Source organism: Anolis carolinensis, chromosome 1 (genome assembly GCF_035594765.1).
Source record: "Anolis carolinensis isolate JA03-04 chromosome 1, rAnoCar3.1.pri, whole genome shotgun sequence".
In the NCBI taxonomy this organism is placed as follows: domain Eukaryota; kingdom Metazoa; phylum Chordata; class Lepidosauria; order Squamata; family Dactyloidae; genus Anolis; species Anolis carolinensis.
The window spans coordinates 274899847-274919982 of NC_085841.1; the positions used below are offsets into that span (position 1 = coordinate 274899847).

Consider the following 20136-nt stretch of genomic DNA (forward strand, 5'->3'; position numbering starts at 1 on the left):
GCCTTGTAGCCTCAGTGCATGGCTGATTCTTGCCTGTGATGGTGTTGATTCTTATTGTTGTTGTCATTGTTATTATTGTAATTGTTTTTTTTTTGGAGGCCAGGTGTGAATGTAGGGATTGGAGAGGTGGATGAGCACTGAATGGCCTTGTAGCCTCAGTGCATGGCTGATTCTTGCCTGTGTAGGTGTTTATTATTAGTGGGTGAGTGGATGGATAGATGAGTGGATGGATAGATAGAGTGGGTGCTCTCCTTGTTTCCTTTATTCCTATGCTGTTCCCTTTCTCTGCTCCGATCCTGTGCTCGCTGATAAGAACACACTGGTAAGAAAGGAGGTTAAATACAACCGGATCAATGGTCTTTCTCTCCCTTTTGCTCTTGGCCTTCCAGGCAGAGAAGGAGGGCTCTTGTTCTTGGCGTTCCTTCCCTTCCCTTCCCTCCCTCCTTCCTTCGTTCTATCCGTCCCAGCTTTTCCTGCCTGCGGAGCCATGGAACTGGGTCAGTGGGTTGGATGGCAGGGAAAGGGAGAAGGAAGAGGCTTCTAATTGAAATGCATGGACTCCATGCCATGGGGTGCTGGAATTTGTAGTTTGCATCCAGTCCAACCCCTTTCATTCTTTTTGTCATGGAGGAAGAACCCACCCAAACATCTCAGACAGATGGCCATCCGGTTTAGTTGTGTTGTTATAGTCATGATGTGTTGTTGTGAGTTTTGTGGGTCCGGATTGTGGTTTTGTGGTGTGGTTGTGTTGTTACAACTGGGAGGCAAGGCTTTTGCATTGTGTTGTCAAGTTTTGTATTTCTGGGGCGTTTAGTTGTGTGCCAAGTTTCGTATTTCTGGGGCGTTTAGTTGTGTTGTTATAGTCACAATGCACTGTTGTGAGTTTTGTGGGTCCGGATTGTGGTTTTGTGGTGTGGTTGTGTTGTTACAACCGGGAAGCAAGGCTTTTGCGTTGTGTTGCCAAGTTTCGTATTTCTGGGGCATTTAGTTGTGTTGTTATATTCACGATGCGTTGTTGTGAGTTTTGTGGGTCTGGTGTGGTTTTGTGTGTGGTTGTGTTGTTACAACCGGGAGGCAAGGTGTTTGAGTTGTGTTGCCAAATTTTGTATTCCTGGGGCGTTTAGTTGTGTTGTTATAGTCATGATGCGTTGCTGTGAGTTTTGTGGGACCGGATTGTGGTTTTGTGTTGTGGTTGTGTTGTTGTAACCGGGAGGCAAGGCTTTTGTGTTGTGTTGCCAAGTTTCATATTTCTGGGACGTTTAGTTTTGTTGTTATTGTCACTGTGCAAACAACTTTATCCTTTTATATTTATAGATTGAAGAGAGACATGAATCCCAGCAAACAGTCACAGTCAACAGATACAGAAAAATACCCCAAAACACTAAAGAAAAGGAGATTCTCTTCACCCAAGAATGGAGACTTAACAGTAGCTCAACTGGACGTGTTTTCGGACCAGGAAGACAATGACTCGGAGGAGGAAATAGTTCCAGATGATGATGCGGAAATTCCAAAAGATGAGTAATGTTAGTCTTTCATGGTTTTCAAATAATGTGAATGGGTTGAACTCACCCAATAAACGGAAGAGATTATTTAACAAATTAAGAAAAGGGAAATACAACGTCATAGCCCTGCAGGAGATGCACATTGATCAAAAACACACAAATTATTTGAAAAATAAATATTTAGGGAAAGAATTCTTTTTGGCGGATGTGCAGAAAAAAAGAGGGTTTGTATATAGACCATAATATTAAAGTAGAAGAACAATTTAAAGATAAAGAAGGCAGAGTAACTGCAATTAGGATAGAAACGGAAGGGGAAAAACCCTCCTCTGTAATATCTATGCGCCCAACGGCCCTAAGACAAAATTTATTAAAACATTAAGAGATAACATCAATAAAATAGAGTATGATCACATAATAATATTTGGGGATTTTAATGGGGTAATCGACAAAGATTTGGACAAAACTAATAAGGTCAAAAAAGATAAAGTAATAAGTTCTTTAGCCAAAAATTTTGTGGCACTAATGGAAGAGTATGATCTAGTAGACTCATGGAGAGAGCATAACCCAGATATAAAAGACTATACACATTTCTCTAATAGACACCAGGCATGGTCTAGAATAGACATGATCTGGTGTTCTAAATCAATACAGACCAAAATAAATTACATTCAAATACTTACCAGAGATCTATCGGACCACTGCCCACTAATTATGGAAATCAATAGAAAGGCCATCCTTAGAAAATGGAGATTAGATGAAAATCTTATAAAGCAAGAAAAAGACATAGAAGGATCAAGGCCATGACGACAGAATATTTTAAACAAAACGATACTCAAGATATAAAATCACAAATCATCTGGGATGCCTATAAAGCGGTGGCAAGAGGCTTTTTGATACAATTAAAAGCAAATAAGAGAAAGCAGAAAGAAGCACAACTGATTAGATTAAATAAAGATATAGAGACAAAGAAAAGAATTAAAAGCCAACCCTAAGAATAAAAAAATTAAAAGAAGCTTCGAATTGTTATTAAAACAGAAAAAAAGCTGGGATCTGGATAATTTGGCAAAACAAATAAGATGGGTCAAACAAAATATTTTTAAAATGCAAACAAACCGGGGAAATGGTTGGCAAGATTAATAAGGAAGAAAAAACAAAGCCAATTGATCACTAAAATTAAGATACAAGATAGGGAAATCATGGTTGATGAACACATAAGAGAAGAATTTAAAACCTACTTCGAAAAATTATATACTAGAGACTCGATAGATATAAAAATGATAACAGAATATCTAGGAAACCAAAAACTTGATAAAATTACAGATGAGCAAAGATTAAATCTGAATAAAGAAATTACAGAGAGGAAAATTATTAAGGTAATTAAAAAACTCGAAAGCAACAAAGCACCAGGGCCCGACGGCTTCATAGCAGGTTTTTATAAAATACAACAAGAAGAGGTGGTCCACTTTTTTAAAAAGATAATGAATCAAGCCCTGCAAGACAAAACCATCCCAGAATCATGGAAAGAAGCTACCATAATAATGATTCCTAAGGAAGGCACAGATCAGATGGATGTTAAAATTTTTAGACCCATTTCTTTATTGAATAATGATTACAAATTTTCTCAAAAATTTTGGCCAACAGATTTAAAGAATTTTTAGAAGGGTGGATAGGTGAGGAACAAACTGGCTTTCTATCATCCAGGAATATTAAGGACAATATAAGAACTATTATAGATTCAATTGAATATTATGAACAAAATAATCAAAAAGAAGTAGGTCTTCTATCATTGGATGCTGAGAAGGCCTTAAGACAATTTAAATTGGGAATTTTTTAAATTATTGTTTCAGGAATTAGATTTGGGGTATTATTTTATAATGGAATCGAAAGTATCTATAACAATCAATGGGCCAAAATTCAAATTAATGGCCAGGAAACAGGAAAATTCATAATTAGTAAGGGTACTAGACAGGGTTGTCCCCTATCACCCCTAATATTCATATCTGCATTGGAGATTTTGCTAAAAGCAATCAAAAAGGATGAGAGACTCCAAAAATCAGGACAGATAGGCAAAATTACAAATACAGGGCCTTCGCAGACGATTTGATATGTATTATAGAAAATCCGAAACAGAATATTCAAAATTGGCTCAGGAAAATTGAAGCAGGCTTAAAAATAAATATAAAGAAAACAGTGATTCTCACGAAAAATATGTCAAAAGAGAATCAGAAGGATCTACGTGCTATTTCAGGCTTAGAAACACCATCTGAGATAAAATATTTGGGTATTTGGCTATCAGCGAAGAATAACCAACTTCTAAATTTAAATTAGTTAGCAAAATGGACGGAAATTTAAAAAGATCTAAAAAAATGGAAAATCCTGAACCTTTAGTTAATCGGTAGAATAGCAGTCATAAAAATGAATGTTCTTCCCAAATTATTATACTTTTTTCAAAATATCCCTATCATTAGGAAAGCTACATTATTTAAGGATTGGCAAAAGGAGATTAGGAAATTTATATGGAAAAACAAAAAGCCAAGGATAAAATATTCTACAATGATCTCATTAAAATCGCTGGGAGGTTTTGGTCTTCCAGACCTAAAGTTATACCATGAAGCCTGTGCCCTCCATTGGATAAAAGACTGGATTAAATTAGACAAAATAAACATTTTAACCCTGGAAGGACACGATCTTAGAAGAGGTTGGCATGGATACCTCTGGTATGGAAAAACCAAAATTGAAAAAAAAATCGGGAATCATTTTGTGAGATCAACATTATTCAGAATCTGGGACAAATACAAAACTTACTTCCATACTAAAAAACCTCTCTGACCCTCTCCGCTGGAAGCAAACCATAGAAGGCTGTTAGGATGGACCAAATGGCCAACCTACAAAGAAATTCTAAATATCATACCTAATTCAAAGGACCCCCCCCCCCCCAACTTAAAGAATTAAATGAGATTCAAAGTAGTAATAAAAATGTTTCATGGTACCAATTTTTGCAAATCAAATAGGCCTATAAAACAGACAGAACAGAAGGTTTCAACTTAGAACAGGGTTTTTGGGATAAAATCCTCTAAATAAAGAAGAAAAACGTATCGATATTATATAATAAATTATTAATGTGGGAAACTGAAACTGAAGAAATCACTAACTCAATGGTCCAGTGGGCTAAGAATATAGGTAGACCGATTTATTTGCATGAATGGGAATCCATTTGGAGGAAGAAAATCAAATTCACATACTCTATAGATATGAAAGAAAATTGGCTAAAGGTCATTCATAGATGGTATTTGACCCTAAAAAAACTAGAGCTAATGAATCGGAACGTTAACAATAATTGTTGGAGATGCAAAGGTCAAACAGGCTCCTACCACCATATGTGGTGGAGCTGTAGGAAAATACAAAAATATTGAGCAATAATCCTATAAGAAAGTAAAATTCTACAAACTAAATTTGAGTTTAAACCTGAGCTTCTCCTGCTAGGGCTTTATGACCCTCAAACTAGAATTAGTATTAACACAGATAAACTTTTTACTTTCTTTATCATGGCAGCAAGAATGGTGCTAGTGAAACATTGGAAATCCGAAAAAGCCCCTACGAAAGAATCCTGGATAGATAAATTGTTGGAAATAAAGGACATGGATAAATGAACCTTTTTTATTAGAAGAAGCAACGGCAGAGCGTTGAAAGCTACAGACTGGTCATGTTTTGAGGACTACTTGAAGAAAGGAAAATAAGAAGTTAGTAACATATCAAGAAGTATGAAGACAACCCTACCCACCCCCCAATGTTTTTACCCAACTGTTAACCCCTTCCGTATACGTCTCCACAACCCTCTCCCACCCCACCCCACCCCACCCTTCCACTGTACCCAAAATCACTTCCTCTCCTCCCCTCCTATCCTACCCATTTTTCCCCTAGTTTAGTCTATGTGTTTGTAAAGGAAACTCTCAATAAAAACAATTTTTTAAAAAAAGACACACCTAAATGGCCACTAATGGTCACTGCTGTTTTGATAGCACTGTTAACGTTGCTTGAAATTGATAGTAGGCAGAATCCAGAGTCCTCTTTTTCTCCTTTGCAAAAAACAATGTGGAAATGTGATGGCACATACTTTAAAAATGTAATTATGGCATCCAGTGCACAATACTAAACTCAACATGTTTACTAATATAATACAAGTAAGAACATTAGCTTCTAGTCCACACGAATCACCCTTTCTTTACAGTTCCCAATGGGAAAAATGGGAACAAACAAACTGTTGTTTTTTTTGTTTTCATCTCTCAGTCCACTAGGATAGTCCAAGGCGACATACAACAGAAAAAAATATTTATATGTTAAATAAAAACAAGTAGAAGAATTTTAAATACAATAAAATGTTTTAAAAAATTGAAAAGCCACACACACTTAAAATAGACAAGGCTGTAAGGTCCAATAACAGTGTGAAATAATATATTCTTAGGAGCCTGTTTTCTGACAGACTTGACATCCAGGGTAACAGCACAGAGAGAATCCAGCCATATTTGCTCACTATTGTAGCCTCTTGGGGTGGCAGGTCATGCAGCAGGGGCTTTGTTTGATCTCATATTTCAAGTAAGTGTATGGATGAAGAAACAGTATTTTATTTATCCTGGTCCCATGTTCTCATAGGACTTTATCTGTCAAAACCTGTATCTTGAGCTCTGAAGTGAACTAGAAGCAACAATATTGATTTCTAAAGTACATGTCCCACCAAAATGTGGTTGCCTTTTTTTGCACTAATTGTAATTTTATAACACTTTTCAAGGACAGTCCAAGGTAGAATACATAACAGTAAATGAATGCAGTGGTAGCCACTGTGGGTTGATTAGTCCTCCCTAGCTGGCACACATATCAAAGCTGGACAAAGGCACCCCTTGTCACAGCAGCTATCTTGTTCCAAGAGACTGAATCTCAGTTCTGTACATGCCTTTTCCTTCTATACAATGCAACTAGACTAGGCATGAACAAATTTCAGCCCTCCAGATGTTTTGGATTTCAACTCTCACAATTCCTAACAGCTGGTAAGCTGGCTGCCCATGCCTGAACTAGACCATGACACAAGAACTAGACCATACCTCTCTTTCCTTCCCACTCAAAAAATAAATGGCGTAAACAATGCTCAAGGGAGCACAAGAAATGCTCAAAGGAGCACAAGATTTATATTAAAGATAGGACATACTAGAGATGGGACACGTAATACAATCCATTAAATGCTTAACTTCCTCAATATTTTAAGTATAAAATGATAATATTCCCCCCCAACACCACCACTAGTTTTTTACATAGGAAGGCAGAATTGTGTGACACTTATCATTACTTCACAAGTCCTTGTTGACTTTAAATTCTGAAAATCATGTCCCAAGAGATCCTGTATTGATTTTGATGTAACATACAGGTAACAAGACAAAGATGATTCTGAGAGCATTTTAAGTTATTCACAGATATATAACATACATTAAAATAGGCTACACAATACATTGGATTTTGAAACAAACCTATGTTAAGATATGGTTTTTAAGATGCTACAAACAGACCAACTTACCAACTCTATTCCTTGTGGGAAAGGAGTGTCGTCCAAATCCTTTAATGGAAATCTCTGAATAATCTTCCCCAAACCTTCTCCTGATCCTACAAAAAGACAAAGTAAGGGGGGACAGAATAAGCTCTTGGAATAAGACATATATAATATTGATTACACGTACCTACCCTAAATTACTGTTGAAGCTTGCAGAGTTTAAGCAACCAATACAGGTGAATACTTTCAAGGTATTCATTTTGTTTTTAGAAATTCTGTTTACATACAACTTTGACTCTGAGATCTACAGAATATGTGACATATGCTCCTACACATAAATGTAATGAAATGAAAGAAGTATTTAACATGATATTGTGACCATCACAAAAGGTTATTTGGCTAATTACTGTTAGTATGCTTCCAGTATGAAGTCAGTATGCTTCAGTTATGAAGATAGAAATCCCATCATTTGTTAAAATAAAAAAGGAAATTATCCCCCCTCCTGTATTTTAATCACCCCATGTAGTAGAGGATTAGAAGAAAAATATAACCTAATTTTTTATCCCATTATTCTTTCATTTGAAAATGACATGGTATCTATCTTTATAATTGATGAAATACCTATCTCCATAATTGAAAATAATTTCAAGGTATTCTTCAGCTACCACATCACTTTTTTTTTTTACATTTCAGAATTTAGAACTTGGAGAAAATTAAATGCCACAAACTGAGGTCAAAGGTGTGTTCATGTTGTAGCATATCATAGGTAAAGCCACTTCAAAGAGTTGGCACAATATCTGATCATATTCTCCTTTAACTAATACTGATCTTTATTAATAAAGGTTTATTTTATACAGTGTCTTTTTAGTACAGTAAAAACACAACACTAACAAATCAAAACTTCATTACAAAACAATTTAAAGACAATTCAAGAAGGCTGCTCCCCTAAAATATGTTTATGCATCTCTTTGTCTCATGGGTGAAAGCAATGGAAGAGTGAGAACAATTTACACCCCTTGTAAGTCTTCAGCCATGTGACACTGGAGAACCGGAAGTGACATCACATCACTTCTGACTGGATATTTTACAGGGTTTGTGGAGTAAAAGTAACAGAACAAATTACCATTTGGGGGCAGTATTAGAGTGGGCAAGAATCACCAAAAAGAAAAATGCTAGCTGGAGGCTTTGGGGGTGCATTTTGTTCTATACCATCCTCCAACCATCTTCCAACTACTGATGATCTGGTTTATAAGCAAATCCTACGCTATCCACTGCTATATTTTTTACAGTTCTACACTAAAAAAAATGTTTGCCTGCCTATTTTCATGGTTTAACCTAGATGTAGTTTACAAAAAAACCTTCTTAGAACATATAGGGAAATTCAAGTTACGCAAAATGCAAACAGACTGCACAGGAAGGAAAAACTGCTGTGACAGCAAACTACAATGTTAACTTTGTATTTCTATAGTTTCCTGTTCATTTATCCTTTGCTTCTATTCAAATCATTGTAACTTAAATCGTGCCTATCACAGTTCCCGTATGGTTTCAGTTTCACCACTACTGATCAGATACTGCCTAAAAGCATACAGTACTAATAAGAACTAACTGTAGTGAATGTCAAATCTGCTGCATTGCATAGCATACAGATTGCATATCCATCAACCAAAATGTTTGGGACCAAGAGTGTTCCATATTTTAGATTTTTCAGATATTGGAGTATAATACAGATGCCTGTGTATTATGTGTTGTAACGCAGTAGCAGAGGTGTTGGTAAACCACAATAGGCAAGCACACACTCATTGGACTCCCCAGCTCCAGGGAGAGGAGTGAAAGGGATGGAGATGGTGTGGCCAAGTTCACAGACAAACTTTGCATAAGGAGTAGTTATGGTAGTTGCTGCGCTTCTCTATCACCACCACTGCCTAGCCAAGGTGAGGCCTGGGGACCATCTGTAGCCTTGATCTGATGGAGAATCCCATGTCAAAAAATAAATAAAGTCTACTTTTCTTCTCTCCTCTGCTTCATTTTGCTGGGGCACAGATCCCAACCAGTGCCCTTCCTTTCCAAGTCTTTTGCGGATGAGAATTGTAGTCCATTGTAACAGCAGCAGTAGCAGCTGTCAAGTTGCCAGCTGCGTGTTTCCACCTTCAAGGAATTAACTAAGCTATTCCTGGTTATTCATTCAAACGGAGAAAGACACAAAGATGAGTGAAATGGCAGGAAGCGCAGACTTCCACCATTTCACAGATCTTCTCATCTCTCTCCAGCCTCACAAATACAGTCAAATGTATAGCTCCAAAAGGTTTGGATGTTAGGGCATTTCGTAAACTGTACTTTATTGCAGCATTCATCACAATTTTATATTTATGTAAGTTGAATGTATGCTCCCAAATCTCAAACTGTCTATGTTGGTGGCTAAGAAAGTAGCATCTTTGTTTCTGGTAGTTCAATGTACACAAACTTTGTCTCTTGCATATTTTTTTAAAAATGCTATGTGTATAAGATGTACATGAAACATAAATTAATTTCATGTTTAAGCTTGAATCCCATCTGCAAGATATTCATGCACATTCAGCCTTCCATATCCATACATTCAAGCATCCACGGATAGAAAATATTTCTTAAAAATTTCAAAAGGTCCAGAAGGGGCCACATGGGGGGATCCTGACCAAGCACAATCTGAAGACCTGAAGACCTCAACAGCGGAGCAGGCAGAAGATAACATGGTACATGTTACAATGGCTTTGAAGGTGGAAGAAGGCTGCAACAGATGAGAAGCCACCGTTGTCATGTTAACCACTGGATGGGACCTCACTGTGTGAAGTCTGTGTGTTGTTCAGCTGTGCACTGACCTCCACGCATAAAAAAAACTCATGCACAGGCATTTTCCAAGAAAAAACACCCCAAAAATTCCAAAGGTTGCATGGCGATTACTGAGTGGCGACGGGGGCAGGACTGTGAAATCTGGAAGCCCCTACTCACAGACTGCCACATGTGTGGTGGATATTCAGGTCCAAGGCAGCTGAGTAGTCCAGCAGCTGTATCTACGACTGAGCAGCCTTTTTAGGATTCACTCTGCTCACCCCATATGGGGAAGGGGCTAGAAAAGGTGTCCTAAACATAGTCTGCCTCTCTTATCCCTGACTGGACTGCTGCGTCCAGAGAGGCCACCACCTTACGGCCAAAAAAAAAAAAGAACTTTGGAATATGGAACGTACAGACACTGTTGGACAACACAGTGAATGCCCTGAATGCAGGACTGCTATTATTGTAGGGGAGCTAGGACACTATAACATCAACATAGCAGCACTTCAGGAAACCCGAAGAACAAGAGGACAGCTGAAGGAAGAAAAAGGAGGTTACAACTTCTTCTGTAAGGGACTGCCTGAAGAAGAACAAAGAATACACGGAGTCAGCTTTGCTATCAGAATCGACCTAGTGAAGCATCTGTCTGAAGCACCCATCAGCATTAACAAACGACACTCAACCTTCCAAATTAACCTTGCCAAAAATGAACAGGAAACCAACATAACTGCCTTTGCATGAACATTAGATACTGATGAAGTTCCATCAAGGAAAAATGTTACTGTCAACTGGATACTATCTTGTCAGAGATGCCAAAGGAAGACAAAATCTGCCTCCTGGGGGATTCTAACGCAAAAATTAGATGAGACTAACTTGTGGCCAGGGACCATAGAAAAAGATGGGGTTGGAAACAGCAACCTGAATGGCATCCTGCTTCTCCCCAAGTGTGCTGAACTCAACCTTGTCATCACAAACACACTCTTCCACAAGAAAAACAAGCTTAAGACATCATGGAAGCATCCCCGGTCAAAGCATTGGCACCTCTTAGACTACAGAATTATATGTGCCAGAGACCACCACGATGTGCTCCTCACAAGAGCCATGACAGATGCTGATGACTGCTGGACAGATCACAGGTTAATCCAATTTACCATAGCCATGAAGATCACTTCCAAATGCAGACTCCAAGAAAGAAAGGCATAAAAGGAACACCCAAGCTCTTTAAGAGCCCTCCAAACAAGCCCTTCTCCAAACAATACTCAAGGATCATCTACCCCTAAAACACCCTGAAAATGTTGAGGAACATTAGAATAAACTGAATACCTCCATCATCACAGCCTGCGAAGAAATCATTGGATACCAAACTAAGAAACATCAAGACTGATTGATGAAAATGACAACGAGATCCAACAGTTAATTGATAAGAAAAGGAAAGCCTTCCAAATATGGCAGAGAGACACAAACTGTGCTGCCAAGAAAAAGATCTATGCCAGTGCAAAAGTTGAGGTTCAAAGAAGGACCAGAACTCACAAACAACTAGTAGACAAAAAAGGTTTAAGAAATCCAACACCTTGCAGATATCTATGATGCACGGGGATTCTTTAACGCCACAAAAGCTATCTATGGACCAAGAAATCATGGCATATGTCCTCTAAGCTCATCAGATGGAACTGAACTTCTGAAAGATAAAATATCAATTGCACTATGTTGGAAAGAGCATTACCACAACCTCCTTAACCGCAGCTCCAACGTGGCCGAAGAGGTTCTCTCACAAATTCCGCAACAACAAACCAGGGGTGAGTTTGCCGCATTGTCTAGTTTGGAGGATTGATGGCAAAGGCACCAACCAACTAAAAAACAATGAAACCAGTGGACCTGATGGGATCCCTGCTGAAATCTTTAAAGAAGGTGGACCTGAGCTGACAAAATAACTCCACCAGCTCACTGAAAAAGTGTGGGCGACTGAGAAAAGATGCCACCATCATCACTCTTTTCAAGAACGGGGAAAGAACAGATTGTGGAAACTCTTGAGGTATTTCCCTTCTAACCTCTGCTGGAAAAATCCTGGCAAGAACCCTTATAAACCACGTTTTACCTATTTCAGAAGACATCCTCCCAGAACGGTTTCCACCCCTCCAGAGGAACACTGGATATGATCTTCACTGCATAACAGCTCCAAGAAAAACACAGGGAACAAAATCAACCTCTGTACATGGCATTCATTGACTTTGCAAAGGCATGCAACACAGTGAATCGCAGTGCTTTCTGGATCATCCTCCCAAAAATCCGAGAAAACCAAAGTGCTCTTTCAGCAGGCACCAGCCAATCCCTCTGCAATGTTGGAAATACAGCTTAATGGTGCAATTTAGAAAACACTGACAATTTCGGCTACCTTGGCAGCCACCTCTCCACAAAAGTCAATATTGACACTGAAATACAACAGTCCGAGCTCTGTGAGTGCAGCGTTTTTTCTGAATGAAGCAGAAAGTGTTTGGGGATTGGGACATTTGTAGAAAAACCAAGGTGATTGTTTATAAATGTTAGGGAATTCTCCAAAAAATAGCAGAGTATCCAAAAATACAAATAGGATACTTAATTGAATAGTCAGCTTATAGCAAGCAGAAAGGTGAAGGATTGTGTGGCTGCAAAAGAATTTTGAGCTTAGCAGGCAAAAATGCAGAGTTCAATCTTTAAAGTTACAAAAAGGTTTGTTTATTTTTTTAAAAAGAACTACATTTCTTGATAGGAAAGAATTGGGTCTAAGCTTCTCTCTAATTCCATAACTTCTAAGTTCCAAAAACAAGAAGAAAAACCTCCAAACACTACATCTCTTCAAACACAGAGAGTAGAGAGAGGTCAGAATGCAAAGATGAAAACGTGAAAGACTCAAATAAAGGCATGCAACCTGAAGAGTATCCATTCTGTATCACCAGTCAGGATGATGATGATGATGATGATGATATAATAACTTTATTCTTATATCCCACCACCATCTCCACAAAGGGAGTCGGGGTGGCTTACATGGGGACCAAGACCAGCATAAACAAGGATTACAAGATAAAACACAATTACACACATATAGCAAGTAAACTATATAATTTAAACAATTAAAATGAGAACGTAGAAACATCATAAAAATAGATAATCAACCAACTTCAACAACCAGTAGCTGGAAAAAGTGGGCATGTTCAGATTCGAGAGGACAGGGCAGGGGCTTGTGCAAAATGCAGACTATAGGGCTGGGGCTATATGGAAAAAACCAAAACAATAACTTAGGGCTGGGCAGGATGGGAGCAGAAAGAGAGAGAAAGGACAAATCGATACATTCCAATTTACATTTAGGAGTTAGGGGGGGATTCCCTCATTTAATTCTAAAGCTAAATAACTGTTCCTCATTGAGGCCTGCAGACTTGGACAGTGTGGGGTTGAATTCCAACAATAAAGATATTGTCCTCCCAACTCTGTTGAATGTCTGCGAAATGTGAACAGTCTACAGACGTCACACTCAACTCCTGGAATGATTCCACCAGCGTTGCCTCCAAAAAATCCTGCAAATCTCTTGGGAAGACAGGTGGACAAATGTCAGCATTCTGGAAGAAGCAAAGACCACCAGCACTGAAGCGATGATCCTTCGGCAACAACTTTGCTGGACTGGCCACGTCCGAATATCCGATCACCATCTCCCAATGCAGATACTATACTCCCAACTCAAGAATGGAAAATGGAATGTTGGTGGCCAGGAAAAGAGATTCAAAAATGGGCTTAAAGCCAACCTTTAAAACTGTGGCATAGACACTGAAAACTGGGAAGCTCTGGCCCTTGAGCGTTCTAACTGAAAGTCAGCTGTGACCAACAGTGCTGTAGAATTTGAAGAGGCATGAATGGAGGGCGTGACAAAAAGAAAGCATGTCAAGCCAACCATGACTGGGACCCTTACACCTGGAAATCGATGTCCTCATTGTGTTCATGAGGGTCAAGAATAGGTCTCTACAGTCACCTATGGACTCACCACCAAGACACTACACTTAGAAGACAATCCTACTAGGACACGAGTGATCGCCAATGATAATGATGGTTGAGCGTCCATGGATTTTGGAATCTAGGATGGCGGGTCCTGGAACCAAACTCCAGCAGATACCAAGGACCTGTATATGCAAACATAGGTATTCCAAAATCTGGAAAAAAAATCTAAAATCCAAAACACTTCTAGTTATTATGGATAAGGGATATCATGTTTATGCATAATATATAACTCGCTCATTCATTCTCAATGAGTGAGTAGGTAGATGAGAAATGAGATCTTCAACTATTTATGCAGTTGTTTCTCATTCAGGAATGGGACAGAAAGATCAAAATTAAGTGAGGAACTTCCACATGCCATCCAACATGATACTTAGTGCAGCAATATAATAAAACCCACCTTTTAAAAGTAATGTAGCTAATGGATGCATTTTAACTTCTTTGTATAAATATAACATAACACTACTTTTCACTGACTTTCTCAACTCTAAGTGAAACTGCAGCAAACTATTGCTGTAGTTCTCCATTCATTTTTTCTTCTTCTCACATTAAAGCACTATAGTCCTTTAACATTAAGAGAAGAAGAAGAAGAAATAAACAGTAAGCCTGAGCATTGGTATTGCATCAATCCCTCATATCTCCTGTGTGGAATGTGTAGCACAGGCTCAAGTTGGCTGACTCTTCTGGAATTGAGAGAGAGAAACACACATTTGGGATGCTGCCCTATCAGAAGAAGGGGGAAAGGTTAGAAATTGTACCAGAAATAGACTATAATTTAGCAGGAAGACAGAACTGCTTGTCAGTTATTTCTTGTAAGCCTGCTTTAAGACAACAAAGTGGATCTACTCTTTTTCAGTGTAGCCAACCAATATTAAAACCAAATTTTAAAAAAATTCCAATGGCCTCTTATTAGTCTTTTATCAGACACATGTAACCAACTCAAAAACAAACTGCAATAAAATTCATAGCTCTCATAAATTCATTGGGTCACTGACTTTAACAATGTTCAACTGGCTTCTATGGAGTCCTTCAGTTATCTGCTGGTCTTTGGCTTTCTGGAATCTCAATTATAGCATTTCTTCTTCGTTGTAATTATGTACATACATACGTGATTTTACATTTTTAAACATGGAAATATAGACAATCTTAGCAGAAAACATTTTATTAGCAATATACTATATTTTTACTATAACTATTAAGGCTGGTTTTATGTTCAGCAGAGACTGATAGCAACCAATGAAAATATTTCATAAATATTGGAAGGTCACATTCCAAAGACTCATTCACTGTAAAATCAGTTTCCACTCAGATTAATTTTTACCCAGACTGTAGTTTTATATTAATGTAGTATTTAAAGCATACATTTCTTGGAATATTCCCAAATAGAGTAAATCAAAAGCAATCTTTCAGATCACCCCCTCCCATTTCACTGAAATATTATTTACATATATCATTAAATTATAGAATAATTGAGGAAGTTATGGATTTGTGTTAGTTTTATGAATGATTCTCAAACAAGTGCACATATAAAAATACTTTTCTCTCTCTTCCAAGAGCTGTAATACAAGAACAGAATCATGTAACCCTATTTTATGCATTTTGAATAAGTACCTTGTTTTACTAATTTCATAATGTTTATTTAATTGTGATTACTTGCATCAAACACAAATGATTGTACAGAGGGAGAGAAGAACAGGAATAATCTGCATGATTTTGTTCTCTCCCTCAATATTATTCTCTTTTCTTTGTGTGCTGTGCCTTACATAGGATGAGAGTAGGGAACTGTTAAATTAACAAATTGTAAGCCAATTTGGGAGCTTATTTGACTAGAGAACGGAGTACACATATTCTAAACAAATAAACAAATATCTTTCCTAGTATTGCTGAACAAGACATCATGTCTAATTGTGACATTTGTGGCATACAGCAAAACAAGTCTAGCCCACTCTGTCCAGTCACGGCTAATTTAATCTCTTTGATTCCAAAGCCATATTTTTAAGGACAGCTAATCCTGGAGGGCAGAAGGAAGGGTAACCAAAACCTTCCCCCTCATACAAGCAGAACTGCTTTGCATTTAAAGAAGGATTCCATCTACTAAAACTCTTAAATCCATATGATTAAGTCAAATATGGTGTATGTTTTAAATGTTAAAGAAATTGGAGGTTTACTAATGTATCAGTATAGGAAACACAATTTTGTTCTTAATAGGCACTATGAGGATGAAACATATTCAGGGGCAGCTATGTTGACCATACAACAAAATGCAAAAACTAAACAAAACCACAAAATGATAATACCTTTATTGGATTAACCAAAAAGCACAAAACAGTCAAGGATTTTTCATCAGGAAAAGATGTTAAGAACCACACAGCAGAAGAAAAGTGATAACGTCAGAGCTATAGGTCTACACTATCTAATGATACTCTGTTGTCAGTTGAGAAGGCCTAGAGAGGCTTAGCGCAGGCATAAGTCACAGCCCTTCTTCATCATATGGCTTGCCCAACTTACCTGGTCAGAACCGTTGCGGGGATGGGTGTCCCCCGGAGGAACATGACGCTGGCAGAGAGCTTCCTCCCAGAAGCCCCCTGCATGGCAAGAAGGTTCCCGCCGCTCGGCCAGCTGGCCAATTGGCAGCAGACCTGACCTCGCCATCTCATTGGCCAGGCCTGGATGGGGCTGGGCCCCAGCAGCCTTTTTATGCTGCTTTTCATCTGCTTCCTTTTTTCTCTGAAACTGCTGTCAGTAGGGATCAGCTATTCCTCCTGGAGTGGAAGACTTGATTCACACTCTAGTTCCACTGTGGCAGGAAGCACATCTTAAAGCTAAAGCAGTTTCTTCTGGTGTTTGAATCTAATCTTTCTCTTGACTGACTCTTAAGTACTGCCATTTTTTTTCTGTGTCAGAAGCAACTTGAGAAACTGCAAGTCACTCCTGGTGTGAGAGAATTGGCCATCTGCAAGGACATTGTTCAGTGGGACACCCAGATGTTTGATGTTTTTACCATCCTTGTGGAAAACTTCTCACATGTCCCCGCATGGAGCTGGAGCTGATAGAGGGAGCTTATCCGTGGTCTCCCTGGGTTGGATTCGAACCGGCAACCTTCAAGTCAGCAACCCAACCTGCAAGCAGGGGTGGTTCAACCATTAGGCGAGCTAGGCAGTTGCCTGAGGCGCCATTCTCTAGGGGGGTACTGCTGAGGCACCTCCGCCCAGGCGTGGCCTTCTTGCCCCCATGGAGGCCAGGCCAGGCCGCAGAGGCAGGAAGGCCTCTTACATGCCTTTGGCGACCCATCCTGAGGCAGGTGGCAGGACCGAGCGGTAAACCAGCGCCGAGATGGGCAGCCGCTTGCGCCATGCGGCCGCTTGGCCCTGCCCCACCTCTGGCGCATGTCTTTGGCCCCGCCCTGCCTCTGGCAGATGAGCAAGATGGGCAGGGCACCCTCTCCAACCACTGCGCATGCACCATGCGGCCGCTTGGCACATGTGCAGTGGTCGAAGAGGGCACCCCACCCATCTCACTATTCTGACCGCCTCTGGTGGATGGGCGAGATGAGCGGGGCACCCTCTCTGACCATTGTGCATGCGCCAAGTGGCCACATGGCACATGCGCAGTGGTCAGAGAGTGTGGCCTGCCCATCTCGCCCATCCGCCAGAGGCGGGGCAGGTCCAAGTGCATGGCGCAAGTGGCCACCCATCTCGGCACCGGTTTACCACTCGGTCCTGCTGCCTGCCTCGGGACGGTTGCCAGAGGCCCTGGCAGGTAAGAGGCCTTCCTGCCTCTGCGGCTGCGGCCTGTTCTGGCCTTCGCCCTCAAGGCCAGGTCTTCAGGCTGCCTGGCCATGTTCCAGAAGCATTCTCTCCTGACGTTTCACCCACATCTATAGCAAGCATCCTCAAAGGTTCTGAGGTCTGTTGGAAGCTAGGTAAGTGGGGATTATATATCTGCAGAAAGTCCAGGGTGGGAGAAAGAGCTCTTGTCTGTTTGAGTCTAGTATGAATGTTACAATTGGCCAGCTTGATTAGCATTTAATGGCCTTGCAGATTCAGAGCCTGGCTGCTTCCTCTCTGGGGCATCCTTGGTTGGGAGGAGTTATCTGGCCCTGATTGTTTCCTGTCTGGATTTCCCGTTTTCAGAGTGTTGTTCTTTATTTAGGCTTTCCCTTAATCCTTCCTTATTATCCAACGTTTTCGCTTATCCAACGCTTTTATTTTTCAGTGATTTGTTTGGGGGGTGTCAAAATTCTGTTCGCCCACACTTGAAAATTGCCTTGGGCCGGCCCTGCCTGCAAATCAGCAGCTCTCCCTCCCCTGACACCTGCTTTTTGCAGAGGGTTTTATAAATACAGAGGAAGAGCTCAGAGTCCTCTTCCTGCTTCATTTCCCCTCATCAAATGTCAGAATGTGGAAGAGCAAGAGCTCTTTGAGAAAAACTCAGTGGGAGCTGAATGTATAACTAACCTATTTCCTCAAAAAAATTCTGGTTTTGGAATCTTTCATGTTTCTGGAAAAAAGGATGCTCAATTTGCACCACATTTGTTATATTTAATTTAATCATCTAAACATGAGAAAAAGCAAAATGGAGGAATAATACACAACATAAACATACATAATTTTCACTACCTTAAATTAAGATGAATGTAATTTTAAGACAAGATTTTTTAAATGTATATAAAAAATGGTATCTACAAGAAACACAGTATTGATCTGATCAGGATCATAATTAGATGAGTTTTTGTTTTATATACATAGAAATACTGGAACTGCTATCTAAAAGCTACCTTTCCCATACATAATACTAGGTCACTGTATGTTTTATGTTTGCGGACATATCATTTATATTAAACACACTTTGATGAAAATTCTGTGGTTCCATCCACTCATCCGCAACTACAATATTAATCGAAATCTCTTTGGTTTAAATAGCTCACACAAACATTGACATTCTGGCAAAGCTTTCTGGTTCCTGAACCTCAGTCCCCTTCTAATATAAATCTCTGCTATTAAAGGTCACATGCCATCTCCAGCCTGCCCTTTAAATTCCATGAGCAAACTGTTACTGCAACTTACATTCCAAATTAATGAGAACCGTGATAAACTGTGCCTCTTTCCCTGAAGAGACATGAATAACACAATAAAGTGGCATTTATTTTTAACTCTGTATTTAATGTCTTGGGTACAAATAGTTTAATTAATTAATTAATTAATTAATTAACTTGATTTGTATACTGCTTTACTCCCCCCAACAGGGACTCAAAGAAGTTTCCAACATAATTAATGGCAAAAGTAAATGCCTTACATCCAAAGACCTAACACAATAATAGTAACATACAATAATCGATTAAATCATAAAACATCATTTAACATTAAATCGTAGAATTAAAACATATCAATATAACATTAAAATCACATAATTCGGCAATTGTTGTCCAGGCCTTTTCGAATATCCTATCTGTTGCACATAAACCTGATCATTCATTCTATTGCTTACTGCCCAAAAGCTTGGTCCCATAACCAGATTTTACTTTTTTTCTAAAGACCAGGAGAGAGGGGGCTGATCTAATTTTGTTGGGGAGGGAGTTCTATAGCCGAGAAGCCACCTCTGAGAAGGCCACGTCTCTCGTCCCCACCAGTCGCACTTACAAAGGGGGCGGGACTGGGAGCAGGGCCTCCCCAGACAATCTTAAACTCCAAGATGTTTCATAGAGAGAGATATATTTGTACAGGTAAGCTGGGCTGGAACCACTTAGGGCTTTATAGGCTAAATTATGCTTTGAATTGTGCTCGGTAGCAGATTGGCAGCCAATGGAGCTGGGGCAACAGGCGGGTTGTGTGCTCCCTGTACCCTGCTCCAGTTAGTAATCTGGCTGCTGCCTGTTGGATCAATTGTAATTTCCAAACAGACTCCAAAGGCAACCCCATGTAGAGCTCATTGCAGTAGTCTATACGGGATGTAACCACAGTATGGTCTACAACAGCCAAGTCTGACTTCCCAAGGTATGGGCACAATTGACGCACAAGCTTTAATTGTGCAAAAGCTCCCCTGGTCACTGCCAAAACCTGAGCTTCCAGGCTCAGCAATGAATCCAGGATCACTCTCAAGCTGTGAACCTGCGTCTTCAGGGGGCGTGTGACCCTGTTCAACACAGGCTACAACCCTATAACCTGTTCGGCCTTATGACTGATCAGAAGTACCTCTATCTTTTCTGGATTCAATTTCAATTTGTTTGCCCTGATCCAGACCGTCACAGCCACCAAGCACCGGTTCTGGAGCAGA

The 20136-nt window shown here is 39.6% G+C and overlaps 1 protein-coding gene across 14 annotated transcripts in view; it reads right to left on the reverse strand.

Moving 5' to 3' along the window:
- Window positions 1-20136, reverse strand: part of sbf2 (SET binding factor 2) — a 339926-nt gene that overhangs the window by 260828 nt on the left and 58962 nt on the right. For all 14 annotated transcript variants that reach the window (XM_016993005.2, XM_062978926.1, XM_008106923.3 and 11 more), the window contains exon 2: window positions 7066-7151. In XM_016993005.2, the coding sequence (XP_016848494.2) occupies window positions 7066-7151 (86 nt within the window). The remainder of the gene's footprint in view (window positions 1-7065; window positions 7152-20136) is intronic.